Genomic DNA, 14,719 nt, shown 5'->3' on the forward strand with positions numbered 1-14,719 from the left:
TTAAGACCTACTTACCGTAGTAGGACGGTAGACTCCTAATAATAGTAGTATCCAATTTACCGTAGAGTGACGGTCAATTTATTGCATATCGGTCGAGGGGGTTCGCAGCTAAGTATAGCAAAAATCCGGAATATAAATTTAATTAAGGAAATAATTACTAATATTTTAAAGGGTAATAATTAGTAATATAAAGGAAGTTTCCCCCTACTCCTCTATAAATTCATTTACAATTTAGCTAGCGCTTACTTATTAGAGAAATTTTAAGAAGCCGTAATTCTCGCTAAAGTAAATCACCTTACTAGAAACTTCAATGAAAATACTCTACTTTATAAAGAAATAACCCAGCATATATACTTAATTAAAATCTTTAATAAAATATAAAGAAGTTCTTAATAAGGCTAACCGTCTAATTAAAATAAAGGACAAAATTATTACTATCTTAAAAAAGTCGGAGGAATAATAATATATTAACGAGGTAGCAATTTTCCTCCCGTTATTAATTGAGGAAATTCCGCCTAACCGTTTCTACAACTATAAAATTAAATTCTAGCCGAGAGCGACTCCTCCTAATGCGCGATTATATTGTATATCCCCGATCGAAGTTATTATTATTAAAAAGTCGATCAATAAGAATTCAAGGAAGAATTTTATCCGCTTATTGCAATCTACAGCCACATCCCCTATCCTTTTAGTAAAAAAGCCCAGCGGCGGCGTTTGTATTTATATGGATTACTATAATATTAATAACGTAATATTAAAATCGTATTACCCGCTACTATTAATTAAAGAGACTCTTAATACTATTTATTATATAAAGATTTTTACTAAATTTAATATAATTACTATATTTAATAAGATCCATATAAAAGAAAGATATAAATAGTTTACTACTTTTATTACCTATTTACAATCTCTATAAATCTATCGTCTATTTATTCGGCCTCTAAAGCACTCTAAGAACCTTCTAGAACTATATTAATAATATTCTATATAGTATCTTCAATATATATACAATAATATATTTCGATAATATCCTAATCTATTTGAATAACGAAAAAAACTATAAAAGCTACTTTAGAGAAGTCCTACAACGGATAATTCGAATAGAGCTATAAATTAATATCAATAAATATAAATTCTACATTACAAAAATAAAACATCTTAGTCTAATTATTACCCTAAGAGGACTTAAGATGAATCCTAATAAAGTATCCGCTATTAAGACTTAGGAAGCTCCAAAAACCAAGAGGGCGTTATAGCGTTTCCTAGGTTTTACCAATTTCTACCGACGATTTATTAAGCATTTCTCGATTATCGCTAGTCCGTTATACGAATTAATAAAGAAATCAGTAGAATAGCAATAGACCGACCGCTATTAGAAGTCTTTTAAAACTCTCTGTCACGGGGCGCCAGCAAGCACTAAGGTAAGACTTTGATTGTTGTGCGAGGAACAGGAAGAGAATCCTGTGCGCGTACGAGAACTATGTAAAGTACGCTGTGGATCCGGGTACACACGGACCACAGCACGTGTGCACGTGACTGCTGTACTGCACTCAGGCAGCTGCACAGCTGACTGCACTAATGCAGTGCAGCACCCTCTATCTATTGACAGGAACATGGCAGTAATGCCTGTGACACTCTCAAAAAGGCTTTCAATAGTAGTCCAATACTCCGGATCTATAACTAATTAAAGTAGACCATTATTAAAACAAATACTTCGAATTAGACTTATAATAGTACTCTATCCTAATACGACGAAGAAGGCGTCTTATACCCGGTCGCCTATTTCAACCAACAGTACTCTTCGGCTGAATATAATTATAATATTTATAATAAAGAATTGCTAGCTATCGTCAAAGCTCTCAAAGAATAGCGCCCCGAATTGGAAGGAGCATAAGAACCTTTCAAGGTTCTCACCAACTACAAAAGTCTAAAGACGTTCACAATTAATAAACAATTCACCCCCCGCTATATATAATAGTCCCAATTCCTCTCCTGTTTTAATTTTACAATTAAATACCGTCCGGGATCCTTATAAGTACGCCCTAACGCACTAAATAAGAAACTAAAAAACTTACTCAAAGACAAAGCCGACGAACGGTTAATAGCTAAGAATAGAGTCTTATTTAATTATAATATCTTCGTGAATAAAACTTTCATTCTAAAAGATAGAAACGAAAAGGTTAATATTAGTACCAAATATATTTGCAAATTAGAAACTTTAAACGAGAGGTCGACGGTCAATCTAATAGTAATAATATTCTTTTTCCCTAACTATGTAACTATAGCGCCTTATTGGTATAGGGTCCTTCTCTAATTCTCTAGAGGGGAAAACTGTACAGCGTTAAACGCCGCCGGATGAAAACTCCCAACTTTATCTCGGTTGTAACTTACTTACACTATTCCTACTTTACTTATAGTTATAATAATTCTTACTTATTACTATAGCAAATTAATTTCGTTTCTCCCTTTACTATATTATCCTAATATTAAAATAATAAGAATAATAGGAATATAATTAGGAATATCGCCTTCCTCCGCCTTCCTTCCACTTCTCTATTCTATTTTCCTATCTATATTCCTACCCCTCCGCTTCGTTATTCTTATTTATATTTACCTCCGCCCTATCCCTTTATTTTTTAACCTTTAGTTCTACCCCTATTCGTAATAGTATAAAAACCCTCCCCTCTATTTATATAATCTTCCCTATAATATTCCTTCTTAATTCCCTTTTACTTTCTTTCTTCTTTATAATAATATTATCCAAAATAACTTCCTCCGGTTATAACCGTCCTAACCTAATTAATTTTATTTCTAATTTTAAAATCTCCTCCTCCGAAATGTCTCCGGGCTCGATAGCTTCTCTTAGCTTTATAACTCCGGTATATTTAGAACTTATAATATTTTTCTATATCCTTTATAGTAATTCGGATTTCGTAACCCTTCCGAATTAATATAACCGTCCCTCCTATTATCCCTAATCTTTATAATAATTTGATTGATATTATTTATAAAATACCTAACCTTTACTATACTTTAAACTTTACTATAATCCTAAAAATTAATTAGAGATTTACTATTCCTAATAATTTTTGTAAAATTATTACTAATAAAACTTACTTTGTTTTATCTTCTAGTAGGTCTAATATTTTCCCTTTCTCTTTATCCTCCTTTCCTAATTAATTTCCGTTTCTAACTACTAACTTTTAAAATATAACCTATATTTTTACTAACTAATAAATATATATTAAATATTCCTACTAGCCTCTATAATATCTATAACGCTATTTAATCGGTAACTGTTACTATAATATTAAATAGCCTAACTAAATATTACTAAAACTTAGACGCTTTCGTCCGCACTACTAATTATTTTACTAAACGTATATACGAACGTTTAATATATAATAATCTCCCTAATAATTCTACTATTTTTCTTTATACTCTATACTATTATACTATTATTTTCTAATAGAAGGGCTATTATAAACTATTTATAAAATATCCTTCACGTACAGCGTATAGTATCCCTTCCGCTAGAAGATAGTAGCATCGTAGTACGGAGCGCGGAGAAGGCTAATAATATTATTCGGGAGACCGTTTTATACTAAACGACTATATATATATTTAATAAACTATTAAATAATATAAACGAAGGTATTTAATTTCTAATGATATCCAGCCAGGCCATTTAATATTATAGTAATAGCTACGGACTAAATAATATTACGGGTATTATAAAGACTAATAGGAATATTTAATATATATTTACCGGTAATATAAATATAAATTATAGTTTAAAAGTCGGTAGTTAGGAATAAAATATTAATTAAAAAAGAAGGGGGAAAAAAAGAAAGATATAAAATTTATAGGAAGCCGAAACGAAGTAGGTTTTATTAATAATAATTTTATAAAAGGTATTAGAATTAATAAATTTTTTATTAGATTTTAGGACTATAGTAAAATTTAAAGTATAATAGAGGTAAAGGATTTTACGGATAGTATTATATAAATTAATATAAAGATTAAGAATAATAGAAGGGATAAATATACCGGTTTTAAAGGATTTAAAAAATGAAATTACTATAAAAAATAGAAAAAAATATTATAGGCTCTAAATAAGCCGGGGCTATAAAATTAAAAAAAGCTATAGAGCCCGGAAACATTTCTAGGGAGGAGACTTTAAAGTCGGAAATAAAATTAATTAGATTAGGATAATTATAATTAGAGGAAGCTATTTTAGATAATATTATTATAGGGAAGAAAGAAAGTAGGAAGGAATTAGGAAGAGATACTATAGGGAGGATTATATAAATAGAGGAGAAGGCCCTTATACTATTAAAAATAGGGGTAGAACTAAGGGTTAGGAAATAAAAGGACGGAGTAAAAGTAAATATAAATAAGAATAATAAAGTAGAAGGGTAGGAATATAAATAGGAAAATAGGATAGAAAAGCGGAGGGAAGGTAGAGGAAAAGATAATAAAAATTGAAACGGAGGAGTAGCGAAGGAAAGCGATATCCCTAACCATATTTCTATTATTTTTATTATTCTAAATATTAGAATAATATAATAAAGGAAAACACGAAATTAATTCGCTATAGTAGTAGGTAAGAATTATTATAATTATAAGTAAAGTAGGAGTAATATAAGTAAATTACGGCTAAAATAAAGCTAGGGGTTTTTATCCGGCGGCGTTTAACGCTGTACGGTTTTCCCCTTTAGAGAATTAGAGAAGAACCCTATACTAATAAAGCGCTATAGTTATATAGTAAGGGTAAAAGAATATTATTAAATTATTTATAAAGGATGCTCTCTATTATTATACTCCTTCTAATTTTAATAGTAATGTAATAAACCTAATCCGTATTGCTTCTAATTTTAATAATAGTATAATTACTCCTATACGTATTATATTTAATAGTAATAGTACTATTACTCTTACCTATATAATTTCCGGCTCTAAAAGTAATAGTATTGCCCTTAATAGCCCTATAACCCTTATTACCCCCGGCCGCCCTATTGTAAATAAAAATTAGGTTTAATAGTACTATAAAGTTACTACGAACTAAATTCGTATAATAACGCTATTCGAAGAGTCTTTTAAACATAATTAGGCATTAATTAAATAATGCTTTAATTTTTACTATAATTATAATATAAATAGTACTTATAATTAATATAATCGTTTCCTCCCCATCCTTCGTCCTTTTATTTTAATATTATTAATAACTTATTTTCGTTTTAGGAGTATTTTACAATTTCTTTATACTACTCTTCTTATAATTCGATAATTAAATAATATTCCTTTAACCTTCCCAACCTTAACGCTTATAATAGAATTCTCTTAATTTTAATTCTATTATTTGAGTAATTCCAAAACTCTTCTTTCGTTAATAGTTAATTCTTAATATTTAATTGGAAAAAGCCTTCCGTATTAAGGTAATTTAGATTAAAATATAGGCGAAGGTATTTTTTTTTAATATATAAGCGTAAATAGGTATTTAAACGCTAAATACCTTTCTTTATGAAAGAAAGGCCTAGAATCCTATAACTTCTATTCTAATTTAGATTAAGAGGGAATTGTTTGCTTTAATTAGCGGGTATAATTCCTTATTATCTTCTCCTAACATTCGAATTCTTCTCTTATTCTTTTCCCTCTTTGTACTAATTATATATTATTAAATAATTTAATTACTAAATTTAAGGGTAAAGTCGGTAATACTAAATTCGTACTATCGATTTAATTTAATTACTACTATTATTAATTAATAATTATAGGATAATACTTATTTACTATTTATTATATCCTCTAACTATTTCTCTTTATTAATAGTTATAGGTTCTAAGATTTATAATAATAATAATAAGGACCCTAACTCCGAGGGGGGACCGGCCGCAATTGCTAATAATCTTTCTATTAGTATTTATACTTTAATTTACCTAATTTTAACTATACTACTATCTAATTTATTAGCGGGTAATTATCCTCTAATTTATTGTATTCGAATATAATTAATTACTTGAATTACTATTCTTCGAATAAATTACATTTAATCTATACGAACGAACCTTTCTTCGAAGGTTTAAACTCTTTTATTTAAATAGAAGTCGAATAATAAATAGAAAATTTCTATTTTTAAATTCTATATTAGTATAACTTCATACGCCCTAATAATAATATTCAAATATTTAATTTAATATCTCACTAGCCCGATTATAATCCTTCGTAATTTTTTATAAATTTCAATTAGTTAGTAGAATATTAAGGCTATATATATAATAGTATTACAAATATATTTAATATATATCTCCCTTACTCAAATAAAGGAATAACCCTAAATTTTCGTTATTAACTTTATATATATATTCGTTTAAATCTTTATCTTTTATTTTATACTTTCGTATAAGCCTAATAATTAAATTTATAATCAAACTAAACCCCTAAGAATTTTATTAATTCTATTAATTAAAATACTACGTCCCCGAATTAGAGAATTTCCATCCTTAGTACCTTTATCTATATAAAATATATTAGTTCCATCTTATTCGCTTTAAATTCTATACTTCTCGCTTTAGCCTATTCTAAATATATTTACTATATTGCCTATAAAGTCCGGTAATTTTTTTTAATAGTATAAATTATTATAATAATATTAATATTATTTATTAAGCTAATTATAATTGTATTTAAGATTATTATTAATTTTTATTATAATAAAGTAATAAAGAGAATGAAAAGGATAGGTAAGAGGGGGGAGCTTTAAAATATATTTACTATAAAAGCGTAGGGGTAAAATATTTTATTATTAAAGAAGAGAATACTTCTCCTATTAATAATAAAGTTCGCTACCTACTTAATAATCTATATTGGGAGTTGTATTTTCTATAAGGTATATAGAAGCTATTTATAGTTATTTCTATTGAATATACCCTTAAAATTAAGGAGTATAAAAGATACATAGCTTTAAATTTTTAAGCCGTATAAATTATATTAGTAATTATCCGGACTATAAATTCCGTTAAATACTTTATTTAATTATTTATTTAGCCCTCCGGTAGGAGGTTAACCTCTTTAACTACTTATAAAATCTTTTAATTATAAAACCTTTAAGGATTTTTCTAACGTTATTAAGTAATAATATAAATCTTTATATACCCGCTAATTTTTATTAGGTAGCGCTTTTTCCAGGCTTTTTAAAAATAATTACTTTTATATCCTTAAACTATTGTAGGAAATATCCGAATTAGAAACTCGGAATTACTAAATATATTATTATTTATTAAAATAATTACCCGTATAATTTTAAAAGTCTATTTAAATACTAATTGACGCCCGGGGCCTTATTAAGCGTTATTTAGGAAAGGACATTTTAGACGTCCCCTTTAGTAATTAATTTACTAATAATTATTAGATTAATACTATTTACTATTTAAATCCAATTCGGTAAATATTCTATTAAAATATTTACCTTTAAAAAGAAGCGATTAAAAAAAGTTTTAGCCTTAATATTATAATCTTCGATTTTTATTACTCTTTGGCCAATTTAAAAGGTTAGTAATTTAAATAAATTAATTAAGTAATAATTTTAGGTCCGAATTTATTTCTTTAAATATTAAAATCGATTTAGGTTCTTTAAAACTTTAACAACGCTCTTATACTATATAGCCTACTATACTTTTAAAACAATCTTCTTCTTTTTTATTATTATTTTACGAACTCTCTCTAATTTAATAATATTTAGCATTCAAATTATATTTAATACTTCTATTGTATTTCCTTTATAATTATTTTATATTCTAATATTTATTAATTTACTCTCCTCCTCCAACTTTTCTTCCAGTTTAGGACGAACTCTTTTATAATATTAGTAAATTCTCTATTGAACTTATAAAAACCTTATTTGAAATCTTCTACTATATTAATCCTTTCGGGGATTAAAATCCATTTCTCCGCCGCCTCCTTTACTTTTACTATATTTATAGGATTTTAACTATAACCTCCTTCCTCTTCTACCCTCCTATTTTCTTCTTTTTACTTAAATTTAAACTTCCTAAGAATAATAATTTAAACCAGTTTATTCGTATTACTATACTCCCTATTATTCGGCCTTAACCCCGGGTAATAATTATATATAATTAATTATCTTATTTCTCTTTCTTCGTATTATACTACTAAGTTTTATTATTTTACTATAGGGGGTAAATAAATTAAACCTCCAATATCATACCTATATAAGGAAATATATAGCCCCTAAACTAATCCTATTCTTGCAATTCTAATTAGGATAGTAGAAGTTAAAGTCCTTAATAATAATTATTTAGTTTCTTACTAGGGGCCTAACGTCGAAGAATTTTAAGAGCGGGGATCCCTACTAATATTCTAATATTCTTTATATTAAAATAGGTAAATAAATAGAATAAATAATCGCAGGATCCCTTAAATTTTTAAGTATTATTATAGTCCAATTCCTTCCGGCCTAAAAATTAAAGTCCTTTAAGTTCTATTTCTTATTTACATATATTACCGCCCTTCTTTTCTCTAAATAATTAACTCCGAAATACTTCCCGGTCCTAAAATAATAAATATCCTTATTTAAATCTCTACCCGGCTCCTAAATTGCTATAATATTATAAGTCTCCTCTTATTCTAATAGAAACTTCTCTTTCTTATATAATTTTTCTATATTGTAATAGAATATTTTTAATTAAACTATTAATTACCTTAAAATAGTGTTTTTATAAATCCTTTAATAGAGGATAAAAATATTACTTCCTTTAAGGGAATTATAATTATATAAATACTATTACTACTATATTTCCAATTCCCTACGCTCTAAGAGTATAAATAATATACGTTTATTAGGTTTTATTAAATTAAGGGTTTTAATCGGAGGGTCGGGCCGACGATTTTTCTCGGCCGCCCTCTTTTTTTCTACGCTTCCTCCAATTTATCTCTCTAAGGTAGTAATAATATAGGAATTAGGAGGGGCGTCCAACAAATTACCCTCGTTTATAGTCTCTATTACCGGCTCTAATACCTTTCCGGCCGGGCTTTTATAAGGGGGGGTAAATATCTATAGCTTTTTAGTATATATAATAAACACTTTTAAAATAACCTTTTAGAAAAGGGAATACTCCTTATAATTATAAGCGAAGTATCCTTTCTTCCTATATGATTTATAATAGACGAATAATTTATCCTTATTTAATGAATGATTTACTTCGCTAAAGTAATTTCTTTTTTATTTAACTTCGCCGTATTAGGCGTAAATGTTTTGCTAACCATAGAATTTTATTATATATATAATCCCCTAATATTTAAAATACTATTAAATATTATTTAAAGCTTAGAATAATTCGTAAGGGTATATACCGTCGTCCTGGAAGAAGAGGTTATTTTAAAGGAAGTTCGCTACCTTCAAAATAATAACTTCTATTAAGAGTAAATTTCTATTCTCTCCGTCCCTTTTCTTCTAAAACTAAACTCTTATAATAACTACCTCCTTATTTTTATCCCTTATTATATTTATTAATACCTCTAACGTAGTATAATTATTAATACTATTCTAGGGTACGCCCCGGACTAATATACTTACAATATTTATAGTAGCGAAGGCCTCCTTATTTAAGACTTTTATAACCTATACCTAATTTTACTAATACTAATTGTACGTAGATTTATCGAAGATAATTATATAGTTTCTAAACGTTAGTATTCTAATAGCTATTCTAATTATTAAACTTAATTTCTTCCAGCCTAGGGTTATTACTATAATTATTTTTATACCTTTATTCGAATAGTTTATAAATTCGGCGGTAATAACTATTCCTTTAATAGTAAATTATTATTCGAAATAAAAGGGAATTAACCTTTTAATAATAATAGTAAATAATTATTAGAAGATAATATTAATTTTATTCGAGATAATTTTCGTTATAATATCGGTCTATCGTTTCGGTACTTCTTAAGTACCTTTCTTAATCTTTTTAAAATATCCTTCTTTAAATTATTAAAATCCTTTTTAATAATAATAATAATATTCTTTTACCCTTACTATATAACTATAGCGCCTTATTAGTATAGGGTCCTTTTCTAGTTCTCTAGAGGGGAAAACTATATAACGTTAAGCACTACCGGATAAAAACCCCTAGCTTTATTTCAGCCGTAACTTACTTATACCGTTCCTATTTTACTTACTATTATAATAGTTTTTACTTACTATTATAGCGAATTAATTTTGTCTCTTTTTTTATTATATTTTCCTAATATTAAAATAATAAGAATAATAGGGATATAATTAAGGATATCGCCTTCCTTCGCCGCTTTTCTATTTTGACTTTTATTACCTCTTCCTCTACTTTCCTTCTACTTTTCTATTCTATTTTCCTATTTACATTTTTACCCTTCCGCTTCATTATTCCTATTTATATTTATTTCCGCCCCGTCCCTTTATTTCCTAACCTTTAATTCTACCCCTATTTTTAATAGTATAAGGGCCTTTCCCTCTATTTATATAATCCTCCCTATAGCGTCCCTTCTTAATTCCTTCCTACTTTTTTTCTTCCTTATAATAATATTATTTAAAATAGTTTCTTCTAATTATAACTATCCTAATCCAATTAATTTTACCTCCGACTTTAAAGTCTCCTCCCCAAAAGTATTTTTAAACTTTATAGTTTTTCTTAATTTTATAGCCCCGGTTTATTTAGAGCCTGCAATATTTTTTTATATTTTTCATAGTAATTTAGATTTTTAAATTCCTTATAACTAATATATTTATCCTTTCTATTATTTTTAATCTTTATACTAATTCGTATAGTACTATCTATAAAATCCCCTACTTCTATTATATTTTAAATTTCGCTATAATTCCGAAATCCGACGAAAAATTTATTAGTCCCAACGCTTTTTGTAAAATTATTATTAGTAAAACCTACTTCGTTTTAACTTCCTATAAATTTTATATTCTTTTCTTTTTCGCTCTTTTTTTTTAATTAACGTTTTATTCCTAATTATTAACTTCTAAACTATGATTTATATTTATATTACTAGTAAATATATATTAAATATTTCTGTCGGTCTCTATAACGTCCGTAATATTATTTAGTTTGTAACTATTATTACAATTTTAAATAGCCCGGTTGGATATTGTTAAAAATTAAATACCTTCGTTCGCGCTATTTAATAGTTTATTAAGCATATATACAGTCGTTTGGTACAAAATAGTCTCCTGAATAATATTACTAGCCTTCCCCGCGCTCCGCATTACGATGCTACTATCTTCTAGCGGAAGGGATACTATGCGTTTTTAATAATAAATTAGTCGGTTTTAGTCTTATTAACCTCGGGTCGTATAAACCTACTTTTTCTAATATAACGCTACGTAAATTCGAAAAGCAATTTTCGAGCCTAACGTCGGTCCTTAATTAAAATAATATTATAATCTATAGATTTATTCGCTTTAATAATAAATTTCTTTAATATTTTATTATCTTCCTCCCTTTTATCCGAAGTTTTTGCAATAAATACAATTTTAAGGTTATTATATATAGAAATTTCTACGAGCGGGTTGTAGACGCTATTTTCAAACCTACGAATACCGCTATCTATAGCCATCGGTAACGACAATATAATACCGTCGCTATATTCATCGTAGGATATCGTAAGGGACGTAAACGACCCTTCTAAATCGATTACTATTATTAGTTTTCGTTTTAGAGCACTCCTCGACTAGAAGTCGGCGTTTCCGGTTTCAGCGTCGTTTTTTAATCTGATAGTAGAAAGCTATAAAAAATCGATTATTCTACAAAATATTATTATTTACTTATTAAACCCTAACCGCCGAATATAGTTTAAAGAAATTAAAGACTATATAAAGAGGGTCCTATTTACTAAATGCCGAACAATTTAAGGGCGGACGTATTTTTATAACACCGTCTTCATCGACCCTACCAATATAGAACTTTACTTTTTACTCTTCCGCTACGTCTACAATTTACCGTCGGCCGGATATCTAAGCCGCGAGAAGACCTATTCGTTACTATTATAATTTTTCTTTTAACTAGGGATATATACTACCGTTAAATTATATTATAAAACGTACCTAGCGTACACTAAACCTAAACTATTATAATACGCTCCCTATAGTTTCTTAAAACCGTTGGTAATACCTTTTGTACTATAGAATGATACTTCTAATTAATTATAGTACCTTACTAACCCCGTACTTATATTGTAAATAAGAATTTAAGTATATTATAGTTATTATTAATTGCTTTACTAAAATAAAGTACTATATCCCTACCGTCGGCGTAATAGTATAAAAATTAGTAGAATATTTTATTAAAAAGGTTTATAGTATTTACAATCTACTAAACTCTATTTTCTCCAACCGTAATACTTAATAAATATTATAATTTTAGAAAGCTTTATCGTTATAATTAGAAGTTACCCTAAAGCCCTCCTCCGCTTTCTACCCCACTACTAACAATTAAACTAAATATATTAATACAAAAAAAAAAAATATCTATATCTTTATATTAATTAGGCTTAAGACGATTGGGTAAATTAACTACCAATGGCAAAATTTACTAACAATAATATAATATTTAAAATAACTAGTATCTCCCCCTTCTTTATTAATTATAATTTCTACCTCTATATAAATATCGAACTAATAAAACTATACCTACTAAAAATATCGGTAATATAATAAATAGAATACTTTAAAGTTAATAAATTGGCCGATTAGTTTAGGAAAGTCTTAAACTTTATTATCAATTAAACTTATTAAATATAATAATATTATAAAAATAATACGAACGTTCGACAATCGGATACCCTAAGATATAAAGTAGGAGATAAAGTCCTTCTTAAGACCGAGAATCTTAATACCGGCCGGCCCTACGCTAAATTTATACCCCTTTTCAAAGGACCTTTTAAAATTCTTAAAATAAATAGTTATCAAATAATATTTAAACTTTTAATTTATATAAAGTACAACCTAACGTTTTATATTAGTAAAATTAAATTATAAAACGAGAAGGGTTTCCTAGGACAAATAGCTTTGGAGGAATAGGACGTTCGTACTAACTATAGCCGGACTATAAAGAGGACCAATAATAGGGAGGACTCCATCGAATATAAATTTGAGAGAATTAATAAATACCAGAAGAACGATAAAGGTTGTTAGGAATACCTTATAGTTTAGGCACCTCCACACACGCCGTTATAGTAACTGCGCGCTAATATATCTATAGCCCCCAATATAGTATAAACCTTCTACAATAGCCACTCTAATATACTATATCCCCTGGATTAGGTAGCAACGGAAAGGAAGCGAAAATAGTTATTAGAAATAAAAGAAGAATATAAAGGGGAGGATTAGGAGGCGGAATAAGGAGTTCCGGCCTTACGACGGAAATTACTACAATAAATAATAGTAGCGGTTATAGAGGCTTTTTGAATTGAAATTACTCGTTTAATAGGGATTTTTATTATTTTATATAATATTAATTAGCTATATAGCTTCTTTTAGTCTAAAGAAGTATTATAGGGCTAGCTTATATACTTTATATCTAGTACTAGCGTATAACAGCTTCTAAAACTACTATCGCTATTATCGCTACCGGCCATTGCTAGCAGCTGATTGCTCAGAGCGCTGCCTGCCGCGGGTCTATAGTAGACCCGCTAGTGGTTGTCCTTATAATGCCAGTCTTCCAGGCACTCGGCTATACTTCTCTTCCTTTTTCCTTCGTGCAATTACGTATATTCACATCTACCATCTACCCTTTACCCGTAATAAGCTGATAGCGACCCGTATATAGGTTCCATTGTCGCTTATACAACTAGGGTATTTATATAGGTTCGTACGCTTATATTTAGTTCTTTTCCTTTTCTTCTCCTTACTTAAAATCCTCTATTATAGATAGTATCTTAGCCTTGCCTTCGATTTCGCCATCCCGTACCCTTATAGTACTGAGTACAAGCGCTGAACTAAACCGTACGCGGGGTGAACGGTAGGTAGACGGGCGGGCGGCAGTAGATAGATCTATACTACGTAGATAAATACACGTACTATATATTGTTCGTAACTTTTATTCTATAATATATAGGTATTTATAAGTAAGATTTATCTACTTTAACCTAGACTAATTAGAATTTAAGATTCCTTTATCCAAATATAACTAATTATATTAAATTAATCTACTATAACTATCTACTTAGTATATAAAGCTAAAGACAATTTATAGACTATCAGATTATTTAATATTATTAAATCTAGAACTTATAGTTTAGAAACGGTAAGTGGATAGTAAGTTGTAAGGGGGGAACCGTAGGTAAGTAGGTTTAGGTACTAAGAAGGGAATATTGGATTGAGAAAGATATAAAAAAAAAATATAATATATTTTTTAATTTAATGGAGAACTTCTTTATATTTAAAAAAGAATAAAGAAAACCTACCTTTCTATTAATATGCGGATAGAGTTTTCCAACGTGCAGATAGAATTTCTCTTAAAAAAGAGAAAAAAGTAGGGGCCACCCGGGGATTGAACCCGGGACCTCTCGCAACGATGCTCAGGATTGAACCCTAAGCGAGAATCATACCACTAGACCAGCGGCCCTCTGATTTGTGGAATCTTGTACAGAGACTCGGTATCTATATATCTAGCTGCATGGAGATACAGTCACAATAACTGTTCTCTGATGTTTCAAC

General features: G+C 28.3%; 3 protein-coding genes across 3 annotated transcripts; 2 read left to right on the forward strand and 1 right to left on the reverse strand.

Annotated features, from left to right (window-relative positions):
• Nucleotides 1–559: 559 nt before the first annotated feature.
• Nucleotides 560–883, forward strand: NEUTE1DRAFT_38698 (uncharacterized protein; the record flags this gene model as incomplete). The annotated part of the gene is made up of 1 exon (XM_009850462.1): nucleotides 560–883. A coding segment is annotated over one exon (324 nt), but the record flags the coding sequence as incomplete, so codon positions are not given.
• Nucleotides 884–4,825: 3,942 nt separating this feature from the next.
• Nucleotides 4,826–5,038, forward strand: NEUTE1DRAFT_40095 (uncharacterized protein; the record flags this gene model as incomplete). The annotated part of the gene is made up of 1 exon (XM_009850531.1): nucleotides 4,826–5,038. A coding segment is annotated over one exon (213 nt), but the record flags the coding sequence as incomplete, so codon positions are not given.
• A 4,443-nt stretch (nucleotides 5,039–9,481) lies between these two features.
• NEUTE1DRAFT_38111 (uncharacterized protein) lies at nucleotides 9,482–11,619 on the reverse strand (the record flags this gene model as incomplete). Its single annotated transcript, XM_009850431.1, has 2 exons — nucleotides 9,482–9,568; nucleotides 11,533–11,619. The coding sequence occupies 2 exons, from the start codon at nucleotides 11,617–11,619 to the stop codon at nucleotides 9,482–9,484; spliced, it is 174 nt and encodes a 57-aa protein (XP_009848733.1).
• Between the last annotated feature and the right edge of the window lie 3,100 nt (nucleotides 11,620–14,719).

Source organism: Neurospora tetrasperma (genome assembly GCF_000213175.1).
Source record: "Neurospora tetrasperma FGSC 2508 unplaced genomic scaffold NEUTE1scaffold_2, whole genome shotgun sequence".
NCBI classification, from domain to species: Eukaryota; Fungi; Ascomycota; class Sordariomycetes; order Sordariales; family Sordariaceae; genus Neurospora; species Neurospora tetrasperma.